This window comes from Mobula hypostoma, chromosome 8 (assembly GCF_963921235.1).
Source record: "Mobula hypostoma chromosome 8, sMobHyp1.1, whole genome shotgun sequence".
Classification (NCBI taxonomy): Eukaryota; Metazoa; Chordata; class Chondrichthyes; order Myliobatiformes; family Myliobatidae; genus Mobula; species Mobula hypostoma.
In genome coordinates this window covers 130,455,142-130,479,143 of record NC_086104.1, presented here as the reverse complement: position 1 = coordinate 130,479,143, position 24,002 = coordinate 130,455,142, and the positions used below count along the sequence as shown (strand labels likewise).

General features: G+C 45.8%; 1 protein-coding gene across 1 annotated transcript; it reads left to right on the top strand.

Annotated features, from left to right (window-relative positions):
* The first annotated feature begins 7,753 nt into the window (after nt 1-7,753).
* On the top strand, nt 7,754-9,339 carry adra2b (adrenoceptor alpha 2B). Its single transcript, XM_063055291.1, has one exon. It carries the CDS (start codon nt 8,060-8,062, stop codon nt 9,317-9,319), a length of 1,260 nt encoding a protein of 419 aa, XP_062911361.1. The 5' UTR covers nt 7,754-8,059; the 3' UTR covers nt 9,320-9,339.
* Nucleotides 9,340-24,002: the final 14,663 nt, after the last annotated feature.

Genomic DNA, 24,002 nt, shown 5'->3' with positions numbered 1-24,002 from the left:
CCAGAGGACACAACCTCAGAATAGAGGGGCATCCTTTTAGAACGGAGATGAGGAGGAATTTCGTTAGCTAGAATGTGGTGACCATATCTTATGGTCTTATGGAATTGCCACTTTGTCTGTGAAGTGGCTTTCTGGAGATCATACCTGGACATTCTGTAACTTCCTTGGTCACCAGACCTGAATGCCTCTGATCTGGCCCTCAGCAGATCGCAGATCTCATTGTTCATCCAGGGCTTCTGGTTGGGGGAGAGCCTGAATGATTTTGTGGGGATACTCTTGTCTACAACTGTTTTAATGAAGTCTGTGACAACCGTGGTGTATTCATTCAGATCCACTGATGAGTCCTTGAACGTGGCCCAGTCCACCAACTCAAAGCAATTGTGTAGCTGCTCCTCTGCCTCCTGCGACCACCTCTGTGTTGTCCCAATGTCTGGAGCCTCGGTCTTTAGCCTCCACCTGCATGCAGGTAGGAGGACAGACAAGTACTGTAATCAGATTTCCCAAAATGTGGTCCGGCCAAGGAATGGTAGGCATTCCTTATCTTAGTATAACAGTGCTCTTGTGTTTTAGGACCTCTGGTGTTACAGGTTATATTCTGACAGTCATTTGGCAGGGATCCTTGACTATGATTTGAAATGCATGTTTCTTGTTTGGAGATGGTATCATGCAGTATCTCAAGTGCTTGTTTAGAGTCAGCTGCTGGTGGTATGAATCACAATTGAGAACCAAGGTATAACTCCAAGGTACAACTGTAGAAATCTGCAAGAGTCTTTGGTGACAAATGCTAAAAATCCCCTCAAATTCGTAAAGAAAGCCACTGACATGTTTTATTTGTAATTGCGTCAACATGTTGGGCCCAGGAACTTGAAACTGCTCATCCTTTCCACTGCAGATCCCTCCATGAGAACTGATATGCTTTCCCTCGACTTTCCCTTCCTGTACTCCACAATTGACGTTCAGTGCAAAGTTGTTGCAACAGCACTCAACCAGCTGATTTGTCTCACTCCTGTACACCTACTCGTTACATCTGAGGCTCTGCTAAGAACGGTTATGCCATTGGCGAATTTATAGATGGTGTTTGTGTTGTACTTGGCCACACAGTCATGGGTGTGCAGAGAGTAGGGCTAAGCACGCATCCATGAGGTGTGCCTGTGTTAATTGTCAGCGAGGAGGGGGTTCTTGATTAGTCAGGGCATGAAAGATTACAGGGAGAAGGCAGAAGACTGGAATTTAGAGGGAAATGGATCGGCCATGATAAGATGGCAGAATAGACTCGATGGGCCGAATGGCCTATGCCTTATGGTCTTATGGTTATCATGGTGATAACCACAGTCACAAAACAAAGTTTAGGACCACAAGTAACCCAGGTCCATTTCTTCTTTGTAGAAATTCAGGAGAAAGCACAAGAAAGATTGAATAAGTTAAGACTTTACTCTTTGGAATGTAGAAGATTGAGAGGAGATTTGATAAAGGTATACAATATTATGAGGGGTATAGACAGGGTAAATGCAAGCAGGCTTTTTTCACTGAGGTTGGATGGGGGTACAACTAGAGATGATGGGTTAAGGATGAAACGTGAAAAGTTTAAGGGGAACATGAGAGGAAACGTCTTCACTCAGACATTTGTGTGACTGTGAAACGAGCTGCCAGCACAAGTGGTACACACAAGCCCGATTTCAGCATTGGATTTGCACATGGATGGTAGGGATGTGGATGGCTATGGTTCAGGTGCAGGTCGATGGGAATAGGCAGTTTAAATGGTTCTTTCTTCATGGACTAGATGGGCCGAAGGGCTTGTTCTTTGCTGTACTTTTCTATGAAGCTATGATAAAGAAAGCATTTGGATGCTGTCTACTGAAACAATTTTATCGACTCAATAAAACTCTAGAACATGATGTGTGGCTCTGGCCCCCACACATTGGGAAAGACTTGCTACACAAGGGCTGTGAGGCAGTGGAGTGGATGCAGAGGAGATCCGCCAGGATCAAAGTGATGAGAGACTGGATCAACTGGCCTTGTTTGAGGAGACTGGGGTGGGGAAGTGTGGTGGGGTGGGGAGTTGCACCTGATAGTGGCAAACAAACTTATGAGAGTCATAGATAGAATAGTTAGCAAAATAATTGCTTCCCATGGCAGAACTGTGTAAGTCTGGAGGTCACGGCTGTAAGGGGAGGAGTGAAAGATTTAGAAGGGATCTTTCTTCCGCCTAGAGAGTGGATGGAGGCTGAATGCACTGCCGGGGAGGTGGTGGAGATAGAAGAATTCACAGTACTTAGCAAACCTCAGGATTAGCGGCACTTGGATCATCAGAGCTTAGTAGGCTGCGTATGAATGGGTATTTAATGGCTAGTATGGGGCATGATGGGCTGAAGGGCGTGCTTCTGTGTTGTATCACATAATGAGAACAACTGTGACTCACTGGGCAAAGGTTATTGCCACTGCACAAAGTGCCTATTTGCAAATATAATCTGAGACTTTTACTTTGTATGATAAATTTGACAGTGGGGTGGAACAATTGAATTTGTGCCTGATTCCACCCTCCACTGATAACTAATGTGAACTTGTCAATAAAAATGACTGGAAACTGAATATGACTGGGTACTTTATGATATTTCCATTCTCCAGACCAAAATGTCGAGGTGGTTTGCTGTCAACTCACAGGGAGTTAGTTATGTTATAAACAAGGAATTGAAAAATAGGTTGTCAGAGCCATCCTATTTTACTGGTGTACCAGCAGGTCTCAGGGTTTAAATAGTTTAGAGATACTATAATCTAAACACAATGAATTAATATAGATTTTTTTTTGTGTACAGAATCAGCAGGAATTACAGTAAACTATGCCCTGCATTAAAATATTCATGTATCAATAGAAGTTATTTTCAGGAATTTAATGTTGAGGAATCAGAATCAGAATCTTTATTATCACCGGCATGTGACGTGAAATTTGTTAACTTAGCAGCAGCAGTTCAATACAATACATAATCGAGCAGAGAGAGAAAAAAACATAATAATAAATAAGCAAGTAAATCAATTACATATATTGAATAGATTAATAAAAGATGTTCAAAAAACAGAAATAGAGTATATTTTAAAAAAGTGAGGTAGTGTCCAAAGCTCCCATGTCCATTCAGGAATCGGATGGCAGAGGGGAAGAAGCTGTTTCTGAATCGACCAACAGGATCAGCAGGAAGTGTAGTTTTGATCTCATTGTAGGTTTACGTGAATCAGTATCTGACACATTGCTGATAAACAGAATCTTAGTAAATTAAAAAAGAACAAAATGGTTGAATGTTCAGGAAATAAATGAGGAAGGAACAAGTTATTCTATGCATTTTAGCAAGATTAATAAAGAACACAGAACATGGAACATAGTGAAGCACAGGAACAAGCCCTTTGGCCTATGACCTCTGTGCTGACCTTGACACCAAGTTAAGCTAATCCCTTTTGGCTGCACATGGCCAAATCCCTCCACTCCCTACATATCCACGTGGCTCTCTTAAATCCTGTTAAACACCATTAGCATATCGAACTCCACTATAAACCCACTTTCCAAGCACCTGCTATATCTGTGTTAAAAAAAAATACTTGCCCTGAATATCCCTTTTAAACAAATCTATGCTCTCTAGCTGGCAACATTTCTACCTTGGGAAAATGATTCTGACTGTCTCCCATCTCTACGTCTCTCATAATTTTTTAACCTTGTCAGTCTTTGACACTCCACAGAAAACAATCCAAGTTTGTCCAACTTCTCCTTAAAGCTCATACCCTCTAATTGAGACATAGACCTGGTGAACCTCTTCTGCACTCTCCCCATAACCTCCACATCCTTCATGTGGGGGATACCAACAACTTTGTCATTTCTTGTCAGAGTCACCTTAAGTACAGACACTCCTGTGCCTTGCGTCACTTTATGGATGTAGGATCAATCTATGTATGTAGGCTATCTTATGTATATATTTATTGTGCTTTTCTAAAATATTATTGTGTTCCTTGTCTAATTATGTTTTTTTTGTGCTGCATTGAATCTGAAGTAACAATTACTTCTAGTGCTTTCATGATGTATATGATGAATAAACTCTTCTCGGGCTTCCAGTTGGGTACAGATATCAACGATAACCGATTGTTTCGATGGCGAACTCTGCTATCTTTTTCAAGGATGTTGCCAGAGCATGTCTAGTCCGGTAGAATTTTAACAAAGACGAAGGGCTCTTTCCAAGTAAGAACTAGAATTCGATTGCAAACAAGGTAGGAGAGCAGAAACCTGATTGGATGAGGACTAACCAATCAGGAGGGTCAGAATATAGGGGTAAAAATACCACTGGACTAGACATGCCCAGGCATCATCCCTGAAGAAGATGGCAGAATTTGTCATTGAAACATTGGTTATAATGTTTCAATGAGAAGGGAGGAGAAGATGGCGGTGCGACGCAGCTCGCAGCGGCCACTCCTGTGGTGATGTCTGTTATTGTCAAGTAGGGGACCGTGCACAATCCTGATTTGATGGAGACAGACGTGAGAGCACGGAGGAACATCTGGTGAAACTTCTGAAATGCCTGTTTCGCTGCCGCTGCTACTGTGTGATCCAGAATCTCCGGAGGGAAAGGCCCTGAGTCCTCGGCTTTGCTTGTTGCTCGGCAGCCGGGGCGGGGTCGAAGTGCTCGGCAGAGATGGTGCTCGGTGCTCGGTGTCGGAGGGCTGGTCGGAGGCTCGAAGTTTTCGGACGGACTCAGAGTCCGCTGCAGTCGGGTGCTCCAATGCATCGGCAAGTTTGCGGCGCTTGGAGGTTCATGGCGGGGAGAGTTTCTCCCTTCTACCGTCTGCCTGAGATGATGGGGCTATCGGGACTTGAGACTTTTTTTTTACAGTGCCCATGGTCTGCTCTTTATCAAATTACGGTATTGCTTTGCACTATTGTAACTATATGTTATAATTATGTGTTTTGTCAGTTAGTCTTGGTTTGTCCCGTGTTTCTGTGATATCTTTCTGGAGGAACATTGTATCATTTTTTAATGCATGCATTTCTAACTGACAATAAACGAGGACTGAGTGTCCTCATAATCTAATCTAATAATTGATACCTGTACCTGGTTGGAAGACCGGGAAGAGTTTATTCAAGAATTATTTCATTCTCCTTTACACTTGCGTACCAGAAATGACATTAAACAATCTTGATTCTTGAATAATAATGGAGCAACTAAAACCATATGCCATACTTCAGTTGTAGCCCAAAGTTTTGTACGATTGCATCATGACTTCCTGACCCTGATGCTCTCTTCCCTTAGTGATGAAGGCAAGCATGTCATCTAACTTAAGATCCTTCTGTACATTAATGTCGTACAAAGTTCTGTATGTCAATCTATAAGGCAAACATTAACAAGTAGTTGCAGCTTGTGTATAATCAGGAATTTCCAGAAATTTTGATTTCTAATTTTTAGGTTTATATCATATTGGGATTTGAAAAATATACCTACAATCTGTAAGGTCAGTGATATGGTTGTTATGACGTGTCTAGTGTGGTAGTGTAGTGTGTGGTGTGATAAGCACTCACACTTTCATTGGCCAGCAGTCTTGGGAAAAGGAGAGCTGAATGTGTGAGTCTCTCCCCGCCAATACATAGCCTCTCCAACAGCAAGCTTCATGTGGTGCCTCCTCGCTGGCGACACACGGAAACTGAACTCTTTTCGGACTCGGGCTGAACTACAGAGGACGGGGAGGAGGTCTGGCCCCTGCACATGTAGCACGCAGGCCCACCGGCATGTGGACAGGCCCTGGTGCTTGTGAATCAGATCTTCAGCGATGGGTAAATAGCCCCACCGCCTTGTGAGCAGCTTTGGGAGAGACAAAGTCTCCTTAGGAGTGGAGCCCCTAAGACGGCTGGATGTCATTGAACGTCCTACCAGCAGCTCCTGCAGCCAAGCTGGTGTCAAACGTACTGCTTCATAAGCTTTCCTTTGGACTACACTGGTGAGGCCGAGAGGGGGATCTTGATGACTGGGCATCTCAGGATCTCCATACCTTCCACCCAGGCTTGCGATGGTGATCATCATCACCCATTGTCCTTTGAGACAGATGGATACCAACCAAGACATACTGTATCAACCAGGATGTTCATCCAAGGTAGTTTGGTCCATACCTTACCAATTCATGATAATAATTTGTTACTATTCATGTAGATAGTAGCAATAACAAAATGATGGCTTAATTACTGAAGCAGCAATCCTGAGGTCAGAATTAATGAGACAGTGGGATAAATTCAGTTCCCACCACACCAGCTGGAGAATTTAAATTTAGTTAATTGCTTTAAATCTGAAATTAAAAAAAAATAACAATTGCGGAGATTGTCACAATCTAGTTCACCATTTTCCTCCAGTCAGCCTTATCGACGACTGCAAACCCACAGCAATGGGGTTATCTCTTAACTATCTAGGCTGTGGAGCAGCCTAGCACAACAGGCTCTTCAAGGGGTGATTGCAATGGGAAACAATCGGCTATCTTCATCTACCTCCCACAAATGAGTTTTACAAGACTTCAACACACACAAAATGCTGGAGGAACTCAGCAGGCCAGGCAGCGGAAATTAATAAGCAGTCGACCCCTCATCAGGACTTCAACACATCCCGTCGCTTAACATCATAGCACCGCAGTCAGAAATCTGTAACAATGGTTCAAGGAATCATGTTGTGTAATAAAGATCTATTTGCTGAGTTGGCAACCAACGACAGGAGTCACTGTGGACCCAGTTTTCCCTGCCTCTCTCCAGGGTACTGATGGCAGCATCTGCCACCACTTTTCAAACTTCATTCCGTTAAGTTTTATAAAAAGGTTTTTTTTTTGGAATGCTCCTCAGCGGACGATATTAATGCAGACGTGAATCCATGTAAAAAAAACAGCAAGGAAAAGCGGATGGAAACGTTCGGTGGTATGGAAGGTGCTTTGTCCGGCATTTACAAAGAAATGGTCCCGTGTATACAGATAAGCCTTTCTCCACAGAGAGAGGGTTATATTTCCTTTTGCATATGTCGCTATTGCCTCCGCTACTTGCCCTACCGAGAAAGCGATAATGTGAACCTCTGCTGCGATTTCGAGGATCCGCGCTGCTAAATGTCTCGTACAATAGGCAATATGTACACATATCCAGTCTCACTTATACCCGCTCCTTAATCCGAAGTTTCCCGGTAGTATTTTGAGAACATTTAGACTCAAAACACTGAAATAATATTGTTGCGTTTATTAATGACTTTCAGACTTCAGTGAAAGTCTCAATCAAATGTTTTACTTACTTCTTTGATAAAACTCCTGATATAAATCATTAATTATGCGGCTCTGCTTCTTAAAATTAGTGAATTAAAAAAAATCTACAACCACTATCCTTTCATATCGAACATTGTGGATAATGTCGTATCCTGAAATGTTACATTTGGAACTTTTAATGTGGGTAAAAGCCATGGAAGTGGTCCTGGCTCCCTCCCTTCCCTCCGCACCTCCAGGAACGTCACATTAATCGGGCTCATTGATGCAGGTCCGTTACCGTTTTGCGCAGCCAAAGAGCGTTAGGGCAAACGGTGTGCGCAGATCTGAAACCTCTCTTCAAGTCGCTGATAGTTTTGAAAGGGTCGCGCTGGACTGCATGGGGGGGGGGGCAAAATAATTTGGTAACGGTGGGGAGGTGACGATGACGGCAACGTGATCTCTTACGTCTGTGTGGGGGACTGTGTGTGTGTGTGTGTGTGTGTGTGTGTGTGTGTGGCGCGACGCTCCCCTTTAAATGCGGAGTGTCCGGGCAGTGGAGGCAAAGATTTAAATGCAAATAGAGTTTGTCATCAGTCAGTCCACACTATCTTCAGCTGATAAAGGCTGATACTCACAGCAGCCAACTCCAGCTGCTCTGGAATAAAGTTGGCTCCCGTAAACTGTCGATCTGAGTAGACACTCTGATGGAACGGAACAAGGAGGACTGCACTTGGCGATGAGCTCCGCTCCGAACCGTGTTGCCGGGGAACTATCAACGGCTTCGTTGGAACTCTCTGACTGACCGAGCCAGTCGGCTGGACGGGCGGCGATGGAGTGCCCGATGCTCCGCGGCAACGCCAGCTCGCTGTGCAACGGCAGCCAGCAGGTCCTTTGGGGGGAGCGACTGGCGGTGCCGTACACGCCCCGAAGCACCGCGGGTATCGCCACGGTCATCACCTTCATCATCGTCTTCACCATCATCGGGAACGTGCTGGTCATCATTGCCGTCCTGACCAGCAGGTCACTGCAAGCTCCCCAGAACCTCTTCCTCGTCTCCCTCGCCGCCGCGGACATCTTGGTGGCTACTTTGGTGATGCCCTTCTCTCTGGCCAACGAGCTGATGGGCTATTGGTACTTTAAGAGGGTTTGGTGCGAAATTTACCTGGCCTTGGACGTTTTGTTCTGCACTTCCTCCATCGTGCACCTCTGTGCTATAAGTCTGGACAGATACTGGTCAGTGACCCAGGCCATTCAGTACAACTCCAAGAGGACACCGAGGAGAATCCGCTGTGTGATCCTGACCGTCTGGCTCATCGCTGCGGTCATCTCCTTCCCGCCTCTCCTCTCCATGAACAAGAACCTGAGTGAAGAGGAGATCCCCGTGTGCCGACTGAACGAGGAGAAATGGTACATCTTATCCTCCTGCATTGGCTCTTTCTTTGCCCCGTGTGTTATCATGATTCTGGTATACGTGAGGATCTACCAGGTGGCCAAGCAGAGGGCGAGGCAGTCGCCGGGCAGCAGGAAAGACGAGGGAGTCAACCCCAACAGCTCCAAGAAGCCCGCCGAGCCAACCGCGCCTTCCGCGTCCAATGGGCAGGAGAAGAGCGCTCAGCTCAAGAACAAGGGCAAGGAAGATTCCTCATCCTCGGAGCCCGAGGAGTGCTCTGTCAAGGAGAAGCCGCGAAGAAGGTCTGAGCCGCAGGAGCGTCACAACCCCGGGCAGAGTGCGGAGAACTGGAATTTCCAAAGCCAGGGTCACTCCATAAAGCGGCAGAGTCTCTTAACGCCCAACGCTCTCAGGAAGAAAGCAGTCCAGAACCGGGAGAAAAGATTTACCTTTGTCCTATCCGTCGTCATTGGCGCGTTCGTTTTCTGCTGGTTCCCTTTCTTCTTCTCCTATAGTCTGACGGCCATCTGCCCGAAGACCTGCTCCATTCCGCCCGTCGTCTTCAAGTTCTTCTTCTGGATTGGATATTGCAATAGTTCCCTTAACCCCGTCATCTATACTATCTTCAACCAGGACTTCAGGAGGGCGTTCAGGAAGATCCTTTGTCGAGAACAGAAAAGGTCTCCCTACAGAGTCTAGACAGCAGGGGTCAGAGTGGGGGTGAGGGGGTCAGAGTGGGGTTGGGTGGGGTCAGAGTGGGGGTGGTGGGGTGGTGGGGGGAAAGCCGCACGGCAAACGAGAGCGCAAATACAAACCAAAGTTTTCCAAATAAATGAACGGCATGTGACTCTACTGATATCTTAGTAAGCTGATGTTCTTTTCAAATAAACGGGCTTTTGAGGAAAAGAAGGCGGCATCGAGTAAGACGCCACTTGGTTGATAACGGGATTGCACCGTCCGCTCTGGCTGAAGAGCCGGACCCGACGGTGAATCCGGAGAGGAAAACCCGGCGGTCCTCGGAGAGACGCGAGCTCGAAACTCGCCTAGGACTTTCGAGGATGCAGGAGGAGTGAGTTGTGGCCCGGCCTCTCGCAGGTGGACCGAGACCTCGTAGTAAAATTACTGACCCTGACTTTTCAACACCTCCATCGGTTCAAGCGTATTTGCTTTACCACAAAATACTCTGCAGATGCTGGGGTCAAAGCAACACTCACAACACGCTGGAGGAACTCAGCAGGTCGGGCAGCATCCGTGGAAACGATCAGTCAACGTTTCGGGCCGGAACCCTTCGTCACGTCTCCAGCGTGTTGTGAGTATTATCTTTACCCGCTTCAGTGCAGGAGAGATATTAGGAAAAACAGACGAATAAAATTCGATATTAGAACCCTGAATCAGGTTTAATATCTCTGGCGTACGTCGTGAAATGTGTTAATTTTATGGCAGTAGTGCATTGGAATAAATAATATCATCTATAAATTACAGTAAGAAGTATATTTAAAAGATGTTAAATGAATAGTGCAAAAGGGAGATAAAGTCTGAGGTAATGAACATGGGCTCATTGTCCATTCAGAAATCTGACGGTGGTGAGTAGAGAAGGGAGTGAGGAAGGCTCTCACCCACCGCCGTTAAAGCCACACTCTTATAGAATTTGCAGCATGATTAGCTACTGCAGGGTTGCCATTGCGCCCGAAGCTGTTCAAAAGGCAAAATAAATAGGAATTGCCATTTAGTTTCAGCCCCAGCCTTGCAACCCCGGTAGACCTATTAACTAGGTTTAAATCTATTAACTAGATTTAAAGGTTGTGATGCAGCTGCGACTGTGAAGCTGAAATATAATCTCGAGGAATTCTGAACAGTTAATAAAGCGGCAAGTTTCAGCAGCGCGGAGCAGTCAGGCCAGCCCCAGGGCCACAATCCTTCAAAAGCAGTGGACCAGATACATGGTGCAGTTTACTAGATTTTAATCTCCTAACCAGGGTAGGGGTGTCCAAGGCCAGGGGGCATAGGCTTGGGGCGAGAGCAGAAAGGTTTTAAGGGCGGCCGAAGGGCAGCTTTCTCCACACACGGGGGGCGGGGACGGGAGTATATGAAATGAGCTGCTAGTGACTGAGGCAGGGACAATATTATCCTTCAAGAAGCGTTTGAACATGGAGGGGAGGGATTAGGGGATATGGACCAAACGCAGGAAAATGGACCATGTGGACACTGTGATGGCGTGGACTGATGGGACAATAGGGCCCGTGTCCGAGTTGCATTGCCCTGCGACACTATAAATCTGAAGTTGCACTGTTTTTCTGCGACTGGGATGAAAGCAGTAAACTTGAGACAATAGACACACACACACACACACACACACTTCATTCCCAGCCTTGGAACTAAATGCCCCCCTTCCACAAGTCTGCATTTCTTTTGATTTTATCCTGGAGCAGAGAGAGAGATGCTGACTTTAATGCAAAACAATTGAAACAGTAGGGAAGGAGGGCAGTGTGCAGTACGGCTCAGGTCTACGTTATTTAGTCCATGGTATTGATGGTAAGGTTATTGGTAACCTTATTTTGTAAAGTTATTGATAAAAGTAGTTCCTGATGCCTGGTCAGTCATAAATTTTCAGATCTACATAATCCTGAATGAAAATATTCTCATTATCTTCTATTTAGAGCTTTTGTTCATGATATAAACTGTCCCGCAGAGCTAAGGAAATAATTTTTGCTGTCTACTGTCATCATTAGGTAAGTTCGATAAGGTACCATGGTGAGAATGTGGTATGGTTTATTCTCAAGCTGACAGAAGGAACAAACTTGGTCACTTTCTCCACAAAGCAAATCTGAGACTTGGGGAGGTGTAGCTGGGATGAGCTGCACCAGTGACCTAGGATTCATCCCGACCGGGTGTAATCTGTGTGGGGTTTATCCATTCTCCCTTTGGCTGCAGGTTTCCTCTTCCAGCTCTGGTTTACAACCATATCACAAAGAGGTGCTGGTTAGTAGGCCACCATGACTTGTCCCTAATCTGCAAGTGAGGGGTAGGATCTGGTGGGGTGGGGGAGAGAGGAGGGTGCCAGGGAGTTAGGAATGTGGAGAGAAAAAAATGGGTTAAAGTGAGATTAGTGAAAATGGGTCAGTGTAGATTTGAAGGTCTGGAAGGCCCAGTGCTGTATCACTCTATGGGTTACCAAGTGAGGGTTACACCGGAAAGTTATCCTGGTCAAAGGAAGATCCCAGAGTTACTTTTAGAATAAGAAATAATCCCCTTAAGACATTTTCTGTGTCACAAAGTTCTCCTGAATGATGTTTACTTTCATCTGAAACTTTGCTGCCAAGATTCCAGGAGGTCAGAGCGTACTTGGGGGAATGTCAAGAGCATGTTTAAAGGCAACTGTAATGATCTCAGAAGAGTTTGACTCTCATGTTGATTGGAGCAACCAAACTGACAATGGGTATTGTAGAGAAAGAATTTGTGGAGCGCATCAGGCATTCATGTTTGGAGCAGCACATTGTGGAATCTACCCAAGATCAGGCTATTTTAGATCTGGTCTTGCGTAATAGAAACATAGAAACATAGAAAATAGGTGCAGGAGTAGGCCATTCGGCCCTTTGAGCCTGCACCGCCATTTATTATGATCATGGCTGATCATCCAACTCAGAACCCTGCCCCAGCCTTCCCTCCATACCCCCTGATCCCCGTAGCCACAAGGGCCATATCTAACTCCCTCTTAAACATAGCCAATGAACTGGCCTCAACTGTTTCCTGTGGCAGAGAATTCCACAGATTCACCACTCTCTGTGTGAAGAAGTTTTTCCTAATCTCGGTCCTAAAAGGCTTCCCCTCTATCCTCAAACTGTGACCCCTCGTTCTGGACTTCCCCAACATCGGGAACAATCTTCCTGCATCTAGCCTGTCCAATCCCTTTAGGATCTTATACGTTTCAATCAGATCTCCCCTCAATCTTCTAAATTCCAATGAGTACAAGCCCAATTCATCCAGTCTTTCTTCATATGAAAGTCCCGCCATCCCAGGAATCAATCTGGTGAACCTTCTTTGTACTCCCTCTATGGCAAAGATGTCTTTCCTCAGATTAGGGGACCAAAACTGCACACAATACTCCAGGTGTGGTCTCACCAAGGCCTTGTACAACTGCAGTAGTACCTCCCTGCTCCTGTACTCAAATCCTCTCGCTATAAATGCCAGCATACCATTCGCCTTTTTCACCGCCTGCTGTACCTGCATGCCCACTTTCAATGACTGGTGTATAATGACACCCAGGTCTCGTTGCACCTTCCCTTTTCCTAATCGGCCACCATTCAGATAATAATCTGTTTTCCTATTTTTGCCACCAAAGTGGATAACTTCACATTTATCCACATTAAATTGCATCTGCCATGAATTTGCCCACTCACCCAACCTATCCAAGTCACCCTGCATCCTCTTAGCATCCTCCTCACTGCTAACACTGCCACCCAGCTTCGTGTCATCCGCAAACTTGGAGATGCTGCATTTAATTCCCTCATCCAAGTCATTAATATATATTGTAAACAACTGGGGTCCCAGCACGGAGCCTTGCGGTACCCCACTAGTCACCGCCTGCCATTCTGAAAAGGTCCCGTTTATTCCCACTCTTTACTTCCTGTCTGCTAACCAATTCTCCACCCACACCAATACCTTACCCCCAATACCGTGTGCTTTAAGTTTGCACACTAATCTCCTGTGTGGGACCTTGTCGAAAGCCTTTTGAAAATCCAAATATACCACATCCACTGGTTCTCCCCTATCCACTCTACTAGTTACATCCTCAAAAAATTCTATGAGATTCGTCAGACATGATTTTCCTTTCACAAATCCATGCTGACTTTGTCCAATCATTTCACCGCTTTCCAAATGTGCTGTTATCACATCCTTGATAACTGACTCCAGCAGTTTCCCCACCACCGACGTTAGGCTAACCGGTCTATAATTCCCCGGTTTCTCTCTCCCTCCTTTTTTTAAAAAGTGGGGTTACATTAGCCACCCTCCAATCCTCAGGAACTAGTCCAGAATGAGGAAGGATTGATAAGTGATCTTGTGGTTAAAGATCCTCTTGGGAGTAGTGATCGCAGTATGATAGAATTCCAAATGTAGTTTCAGGAATGATACCATAGGTCCATAATCAGTGGGTTATATAGGCACAATTATAATGGTCTGGGAGTGGAAATGTCTACTGTAGACTGAATGAAAAATCTCAGATACTAGTTAGTAGAAGAATGATGGATAGAAGACAGCTGTTTTCAAGTATGAAGCAAGAGTTTATTCCAATCAAAAAGATGAATTCCATGAGAAAGACACAATCAGTGCTTAATAAAGGATGTAAACGGTAATACTAAATTGAAAACTAGTTTCTACAAACTAGCCAAGGCTGGTGGTGAACCAGAGGAATGGGAAGTTTTTGGGATCCAGCAACAGAAGACAAAAATCTCACAAAGGATAAAGTGAATTTTGAGAGCAAACTGGCCTGTGGTATAAAAGTAAAGAGAGAAGATTCCTGTGGACGAGGGCAGCTAAGGTAAGGGTCAGTCCACTAGTGAATGAGGCTAGTGAATTAATAACAGCAAGCAAACAAATGGCAGATATGTTAAATAAATACTTTGCACCATGGAAGACATTGCTAATATCCTAGGATACTAGGTGGGTGAATTTCAAGTTACATGGCAGAGTTTACAAAACATCCCAATTGCAGGGAGTGAAGTCAGGGGCTGAAGTCACCAGGAACTGAGTGTTTAAAGAAAATAGTTTCTGAGATAATGGACCCATTGGCTGAAAGTTTTCATATCTCATTAAACTCTGGGAAGAGAGCGTGAGATTGTGAAACAGCCAATGCGACTCTCTTGTTCAAAACGAAGGAAGTCAGAAGGCAGGAAACTACAGGCCATTTAGTTTATTAGCCATTGCTGGCAAATGCTGCAGTCAATAATCAAAGAGAAGTTGGAGACAGAGTCATGGAGTCATAAAGCATGGAATTATGCCGTTTGGCCAAACTTGTCCATGTTGGCCAAGAATGATACCTCAGCTAGCCTCATCACCCTGCAATTACCCCACATCCCTCTAAACCATGGGTTCCCAACCAGTGGTCCAGCATAAAAATGGCTGGCACCCCCGCTCTAAACCTTTCCTATTCATGTATCTTTCTAACTATCTCAAATATTGTCAGTGAATCTGCCTCTATTCCTTTCTCTGGAAGCTTGTTCCAGATACCAACCACCTGCTGTGTGAAAATGTTGTCCCCTCAGGCTCCTTTTAACTCTTCCCCTCTCACCGTACACCCATGGCATCTACATTCCCCTACCTTGGAAGGAAAATGACTGTAACCATTCACCTTTTCTATGCCCTTCATGAATTTATAATCCTCTACAAAATTACTCCTGTGCCTCCTGTGCTCCAGGGAAAAAAGCCAGAGACAATTGTCTTTCCTTATTACGCGAGTGCTCCCATCCTGCTAACAACCTTGTGAATCTTTTCTGCATTTTAACCAACACACGGACATCTTTTCTCTAGCTGGGTGGCCAGAACCGCACTAAATACACCAAGTGCAGTCTTGTACAGCTGTAACATGACATTTCAACTCTTGCATCGAATACTAACGGAAGCAAGTGTACCCAATGCTTTCTCCACCACCGTCTTTCCACCTGCGGAGAAGGTCTTGGTTGCTAAGGACCTCAGGGCAAAGAACAGTGATGTACTGAAATGTATCTACATTATAAAAGAGCAGATGCTTGTTGTCTTAAAGGGAACATTGTACTTGTACCGCTAGGTCTTTCTGTTGTACAACCCTCCTGGAGGCTCTGCCGTTGACTGCGTTTAGTCCTCGCACAGTACTGTGTCAGATTTTAACTTCCCAAAATGTAAGGCCTCACTTTTGTTCAAGTTAAGTTCCAGCTGCCATTTCTTTGTTCATTCTGCATGCTGATTTAGATCCTGTTATAATATTAGATATCTTTTCACAGTTAACTGTACCGCACAACTTTGGTCTCATCTGCAAAGTTACAAACCATGCCAATTGCATTCTCATCCAAGTCACCTGAGACACATGACAAACCACAGAGAAACCAGACCCTGGGCATGCCACTGGTCACAGGCCTCCAGTGTGCCACCCTCTGACTACCACCTTCAATCACCTTGTCACTTGGCCACACCTCTGCTTATATACCTCTAACCTGTTGACTGCCGCCCTCCACTATCACCTTCTGACTCCTTCCACCAAACCAATTTTGGATCCAACTGGCTAGCTCACCCTGGATCCTTTTTATATATATTTAGAGGTACAGTAACAGGCCCTTTCGGCCCATTGAGCCTACAGCGCCCAATTACAACCATGTAATCAATTAACTTAATAACCTGTATGTATTTGGAACTTGGGAAGAAAACAGAGCATCTACAGGAAACCCACAATGTCACGGGGAGAAAAAGCTGCTTACAAACAACGGTGGAACTGAACCTGGGTCTTCGGCACCGTAATATTGTTATGCCAACTGCTACACAACTGTGCTGGTGTCTTGTGTGATCCAGCCTTCCAAGCCAGCCTGTCATGTGCGATGTAGTCAAGCACCTTGCTAAAGTCCATGTAGAGAATGTCTATGGCCCTCTCCTCAACAATCCACTTGATCACTTCCTGAAAAGACTCAGTCAACTTTGTGAAGCATAATTTACCCTGCAAAAAGCTATGCAGGGTATTCATAATCAGTTTTTGCCTTCTCACATGCAGTTGGACCCTGTCTCTCAATATTCCCACCACTGATGTTAGGCTCATGGGCCTATTGTTCCCTGGCTTGTACTTACTGCTTTCTTAAATAAAGCATGACATTTGCTACCCTCCACCCCTCAGTCTTTCAGTTCCTTCCCATGACTAAAAATAAAGAAATGTCTCTCCCTGGGTCCCAGCTACTTCTTCCCTTGCTTCCCACAATGTTCCAGGATGTGCTTTAAGGTGACAAGCACCTGCTCTTTTATAACGTGGATACTTTTCAGGGCATCACTGTTCTTTGCCATGAGTTCCTTCGTTACCAAGACCTCCTCCGCAGTTGAGAAGTATTCATTCTTGTAGAGGTCTTCTGTTCCTCAGGAGAGATTCCGCTGGTTCATGAATCCCTCTCTCCTGCCACAGAAACAGATAATCATTCATGCAGGTGATCCTTAGCAACATTGCCTTATGAAATGTAAATCATGTGAGACAAGTTTTCTCAAACTTTTTTTGAGGATGTCACAGGGAACCTATATAGAGGGGAGCCTGTAGATGTGGTATATTCAGATTTCCAAAAGGCATTTGACAACAGGCTGTGTAGAAATGAGAAGCTCATGGAACTCTGTAAATAACTGCGATCTGATTAAAAGCTAATTTCATATTTTCCTGATGATGTGTCAATGTGTCCATCTACAGTCTATGATCCTGTAGTACTGGTGTTAGCCCCAAGACAGGTAAGATAGATAGGGGTCATGGCTGTACTGTGTTCTGCCGTTACTCAGCCATTTTGGAACAAGCAGATCATACGATTGCCTGACATATATCAGATCACTCTCCCCGATGGTTGATTCATAGACCTATATTTTCACAGAGCAACCATCTCAGTGAAAGGGATGCAGACTTGATTACACTGCAGCAACATTATTCCCATCTGGGTAGCCTCCTATCTGATGGCGTGAACTCTGATTTCTCCAACTTCCAGTCATTCTTTTTCCCCCCCTTCTTCATTTCCCCACTTTGGACCCCCTCTTACCTCTTCTCCTCTCCTGCCCATCACTTCCCATGGTGCCCCTCCTCCTTCCTTTTCTCCCATGGCCCATTCTCCCCTCCTATCAAATTCCCTCTTATTCAGCCCTTTACATCTTCCACCTATCACCTCCCAGCTTCTCACTTCATCACCCCGCCCTCCCCCGCTCCCCCGGCTTCACCGATCTCCTTCTAGCTTGTACTCCTTTCCCTCATTCCAACCTCTTATTCTGGCTTTTTACGCCTTCCCTCCCAGTCCCAAAAGCTGACCGTTTATTCAGCTCCTTGCATGCTGCCTGACCTGCTAAGTTCCTCCAGCATTTTCTGCGTGTCGCTCCCAATTTCCAGCATCTATAGATCTCCTGTGTCCACAACGTGCCTGAAGTCCACTCCAACCATCCGGAGGGATTGCCAGCCCTGTTCCTGCAATACTTTGCACAGTGCTTATTCGCTCTCTGCTACATTACCATAGTACATTTGGCAGACACACAACTGAACATACTTTGTGGAATGCGTGGGTAATTTATGTTAAATTGTGACAGTTGACAAATTGCTAACTGAGCATGAAGGTTCACATTAAAAGCCTGGTTGGATATAATGAGAAAATAACCCAATCGTTGTGCCTCTAGCCCCAGCAAATGCTCATCTGTTTCTATCTTATGCCTCTGTCCCCTTGTTCCCTTTGTCATTTCCTTGTTTCGGCAGACGTTCATTCTTCACTGAGATATTCACTGAGCAATTTAATGTGGATAAATGTGAAGTTATCCACTTTGGTGGCAAAAATAGGAAAACAGATTATTATCTGAATGGTGGCCGATTAGGAAAAGGGGAGGTGCAACGAGACCTGGGTGTCATTATACACCAGTCATTGAAAGTGGGCATGCAGGTACAGCAGGCGGTGAAAAAGGCGAACGGTATGCTGGCATTTATAGCGAGAGGATTCGAGTACAGGAGCAGGGAGGTACTACTGCAGTTGTACAAGGCCTTGGTGAGACCACACCTGGAGTATTGTGTGCAGTTTTGGTCCCCTAATCTGAGGAAAGACATCTTTGCCATAGAGGGAGTACAAAGAAGGTTCACCAGATTGATTCCTGGGATGGCAGGTCTTTCATATGAAGAAAGACTGGATGAACTGGGCTTGTACTCGTTGGAATTTAGAAGATTGAGGGGGGATCTGATTGAAACGTATAAGATCCTAAAGGGATTGGACAGGCTAGATGCAGGAAGATTGTTCCCGATGTTGGGGAGGTCTAGAACGAGGGGTCACAGTTTGAGGATAGAGGGGAAGCCTTTTAGGACCGAGGTTAGGAAAAACTTCTTCACACAGAGAGTGGTGAATCTGTGGAATTCTCTGCCACAGCAAACTGTTGAGGCCAGTTCATTAGCTATGTTTAAAAGGAAGTTAGATATGGCCCTTGTGGCTACAGGGGTCAGGGGGTATGGAGGGAAGGCTGGGTTCTGAGTTGGATGATCAGCCATGATCATAATAAATGGCGGTGCAGGCTCGAAGGGCCAAATGGCCTACTCCTGCACCTATTTTCTATGTTTCTATGTTTCTATGTTTCTATATGATTTAATTGGCCATTCTTCAGTTCCTCACAAAAGAAGCTAGGTACTGTATGTGCGCGTATCACCGGGCCATCTGATGGTGAATGGGCACCGTGGCCAAGCTGTAGACTACCCCAGACATCCACAAGTACTCACTTCAGCAGGGGTGGTTTAAGGGAAGACTTCCATTGTAGCAAAGCACTTCACAGTTAATGACACACTTTTCATTCCTGAATATGTAAGGATACAATGACCAGTCTTGCACAGCATCTCCCCGCAAAGAGCAGTGTGATAGCACCAGGTTATTTGTCCTGCTAATGTTGAGTAAAGGCTATTAAGACTGGCCACACTGCCAGGAGTAACTCCCCAACCCTCTTCAAAATAACATAATGACATCTTTGCAGGCCAGCTAGGAGAGCGGGTGATTTAATATTGCAACAAAGTCAGGGTTGCCAGCAATGCAGCAGACCCTCAGTATTGCATTGGACTGTCAGTCTGGATATCTTCACTCAAGTCTGCATGGGTCTGATCTACAATGAAGTGACTTACAGCTAGGACTGTCACGATAGGAGCCACATGGAGAGGATATTGATGGGCTCACAAAGTGCATCACTGGTTACATCAACTTCTGTGTGGACTACAATGTTCCGGCAAGAACTGTCCTTTGTTATTTAAATAACAAGCCATGGGTAACAAAGGACATCCTGAATGCTAAAAAGAGGGTGTTTAGAGTTGGAAATAGGGAGGAGCTGAGGGCAATACAGAGGGACCTGAAAGCCAGGATCAGGGAGGCTAAAGACAGGTACAGGAGGAAGCTTGAGTGGAAACTCCAGCAGAACAACATGAGAGAGGTCTGGAGTGGGATGAGGACCATCACTGGGTTCCGGCAAACTAGCAACAGAGGAGCTGAAGGCAGTGTGGACAGGGCCAACGAACTTAACCAGTTCTTTAACAGATTTGACACTGTGGCCCCTGCCCATCCCCCACGATTCATCTGTTGTCAGCCCCCAGCCAACACATATTCCACTCTCCCCTCCTACCCCTCCTCACAGTCCCCCACCCTGCTCTCATGACTATACCCCTTCCCCACACAAAACCACCACGGTGGGCTTCACAGCTGAGCAGGTGAGAAGACAGCTGAAACGTCTCAACTGTTGAGTTGAGACTATGATGACTATGATATGAGAATGGGGAGGGGAATCCTTTGAAGGCATTCTTGTCCTTTACCTGGAAGGGCTGAACCTCTGATAATCTCGCAGCATGGAAGTCTTGCTTTTTATTCTAAACATCACATTAAAGTGAACCACACTAAACAGGGAAAATGCAAAAATGCTGGAGGAACTCAGCACCCGTAGAGGGGAATGAACAGCCGACGTTTTGTGCCGAGACCCTTCATCAGGACTGGAAAAGAAGGGGGCAGAAGCCAGAATAAGAAGGTGGGGAAGGGAAGGAGCACAAGCTGGCTGGTGAGAGGTGAGACCCAGTTTGGATGAGGGTGGGTGGGTGGGCTGGGTGACAGGATGAAGTAAGAAGCTGGAAGGTGATAAGTGGAAAAGGATAAGGTCTGAAGGGCTTCCCCCACCTTCTCATTCTGACTTCTGCCCCCTTCCTTTCCAGTCCTGACGAAGGGTCTCGGCCTGAAACACTGACTGCTTATTCCCCTCCATAGGTACTGCCCGGCTTGTAGAGTTGCTCCAGCACTGTGCGTGCAGTGGCCACTGCGATTCACATAGTGTCTACTCTTCACTTCAGGGTCGGATAGCTACTTTGAGCATACTCTTCAACACAGAACCACAACTTGGTCAGATCATGTTACCTTGCACCCACTAATAAAGGACTGCTGATAAGCTCAACTGAATCTCAGAATAAGTTAATTACTTACCTAACATTATCAAGTGAATTGAAATTTCCTCCATTTAAATGGTGAGATGACTGAAGCCAATCCATCAGTTTAGAAACATAGAAACATAGAAAATAGGTGCAGGAGTAGGCCATTCGGCCCTTCGAGCCTGCACCGCCATTTATTATGATCATGGCTGATCATCCAACTCAGAACCCAGCCTTCCCTCCATACCCCCTGACCCCTGTAGCCACAGGGGCCATATCTAACTCCCTCTTAAATATAGCCAATGAACTGGCCTCAACAGTTTGCTGTGGCAGAGAATTCCACAGATTCACCACTCTCTGTGTGAAGAAGTTTTTCCTAATCTCGGTCCTAAAAGGCTTCCCCTCTATCCTCAAACTGTGACCCCTCGTTCTGGACCTCCCCAACATCGGGAACAATCTTCCCGCATCTAGCCTGTCCAATCCCTTTAGGATCTTATACGTTTCAATCAGATCCCCCCTCAATCTTCTAAATTCCAACGAGTACAAGCCCAGTTCATCCAGTCTTTCTTCATATGAAAGACCTGCCATCCCAGGAATCAATCTGGTGAACCTTCTTTGTACTCCCTCTATGGCAAAGATGTCTTTCCTCAGATTAGGGGACCAAAACTGCACACAATACTCCAGGTGTGGTCTCACCAAGGCCTTGTACAACTGCAGTAGTACCTCCCTGCTCCTGTACTCGAATCCTCTCGCTATAAATGCCAGCATACCATTCGCCTTTTTCACCGCCTGCTGTACCTGCATGCCCACTTTCAATGACTGGTGTATAATGACACCCAGGTCTCGTTGCACCTCCCCCTTTCCTAATCGGCCACCATTCAGATAATAATCTGTTTTCCTATTTTTGCCACCAAAGTGGATAACTTCACATTTATCCACATTAAATTGCATCTGCCATGAGTTTGCCCACTCCCCCAACCTATCCAAGTCACCCTGCATCCTCTTAGCATCCTCCTCACTGCTAACACTGCCACCCAGCTTCGTGTCATCCGCAAACTTAGAGATGCTGCATTTAATTCCCTCATACAAGTCATTAATATATATTGTAAACAACTGGGGTCCCAGCACTGAGCCTTGCGGTACCATAAAGTATCCACAAACTCAACCCTCTCTCTCTCTCTGAATCTTTGCCATTGTGTTGACGTAGAGTCATAGAGCCATACAGAATGGAACAACATCATTTGCCCCAACTCATCCATCTGACCAAGATGTCTATCTGGACTAGTCTCATTTACACATTCCCATTCGGATATCTCCCGGTTGCCACCCACTTCAACTCTGCTTCACATTCCCATTCGGATATGTCCATACGTGGCCTCCTTTACTGCCATGATGAGGCCAAACTCAGGTTGGAGGAGCAATACCTCATATACCGTCTGGGTAGTCACCAGCCCCTTGGCATTAACATTGAATTCTCCAACTTCCGGTAATTCCCTCCCCCTCTCTTCCCCTATCCCAGTTTCACTCTGCCCCCTCCTCCAGCTGACTATCACCTCCCTCATGGTTCTGCCTCCTTCTACTACCCATTGTGCTTTCCCCTATTCCTTCTTCACCTTTCCTACCTATCACCTCCCTGCCTCCCTTCCCCACCCCTTTACCTTTCCCCTTACTGGTTTTTCACCTGGAATCTATTAGCCTTCTGCATCCCACCCTCCCCCCACCTTCTTTATAGGGCCCCTGCCCCTTCCCTCTTCAGTCCTGACGAAGGGTTCCAGCCGGAAACGTTGACTGATTGTTTCCACGGATGCTGCCCGACCTGCTGAGTTCCTCCAGCGTGTTGTTGCCTGTTGTTCATTTACCTGCATCTGGCTCATATCCCTTCAAAATAGGGTCAGAGAGTCAGAGATTTTTTTACTGCATGGAAACAGGCCCTTCAGCCCAGCTTGCCCATACTAACCACCATGTCTGCCCAAACTAGACCCATTTAGACTATAAGACCATAAGACATGGGAGCAGAATTAGACCATTTGGCCCATCGAGTCTGCTCTGCCATTCAATCATGGCTGACCTTTCTTTCCCCTTCTCAGCCTCACTCCCCGGCCTTCTCCCCGTAACCTTTGATGCCGTGTCCAATCAAGAACCTATCAACCTCTGGCTTAAATACACCTAATGACCTGGCCTCCACAGCTGCCTATGGTAACAAATTCCACAAATCCATCACCCTCTGGTTAAAGAAATTTCTCCACATCTCTGTTTTAAATGGCTGCCCCTCTATCCGGAGGCTGTGCCCTCTTGCCCTGGACTCCCCGACCATGGGAAGCATCCTTTCCACATCTACTCTATTTAGACCTTTCAACATTCGAGGGGTTTCAATGAGTTCCCTCCTCATCCTTCTAAATTCCAGCGAGTACAGACCCAGAGCTATCAAACATTCCTCGTATGATAACTTCACATTTACCTGCAGTTGTCCCATATCCCACTAAATCTTTCCTACCTATTTATCTATCCAAATGCTAATTAAATGTTGGAATTGTATCCAATTCCATTATTCCCTTTGACAGCTCACTCCATACACCCACCACCCTTAAAGTTAAAGTTAAAGATGGCACCGATAAGTGGTGACTCTGCTTGCTGCTCCGAAGGGAATCGTCCAATATTCCTACTACAGCTGAAATCTGCAGTCGCAGCCATGGGTGCAGTACTTAAGTAAGCAACATTGTTCTAAGATGTTTAAAAAAATCTACCGCTCCTCAAAATTGGTGGACGCCAGACTGCAGACTTGGGTCGCCAGTGCAATTTTTCTTTAAGATAAAGGGAGCGAGGATGGTGTGCTGGCTGTAAGTACGATAGAAACACAGAGCCCTTAGAATCCCACTCCCAACTATCCTACTAGGGAACGTGCAGCCTCTGGAAAATAAAGTCAGAGCAAGATTACAGTACCAGAAGGACATCAAGGACTGCCGTGTACTTTGCTCCACAGAAATATGGCTCAATCCTACCATTTTGGACACAGCACTGCAGTCCGAGGACTTCACCATCCACTGCAAAGACAGGATAGCTGAGTACGTTAGAGGTAGAGGAGGCGTAGTGTGCTTTATGATTAATCTATCGTGTGCAGAGACTCAGTGGTTGTCTCATCCTGCTTACCCGACCTGTAGCATCCTGTGGTCAAGTGTTATCTATTGCATCTGCTGAAGCAGTTTTCCATTGTCCTTCTGGTAGCAATGTACCTTCCACCTCTGGCCAACAACAGGCAGGCACTGTGACCACTAG

Bases quoted from the DNA above. Each gene is read 5' to 3' on its own strand.
- adra2b (XM_063055291.1), top strand. From the start codon at position 8,060: ATGGAGTGCCCGATGCTCCGCGGCAACGCCAGCTCGCTGTGCAACGGC.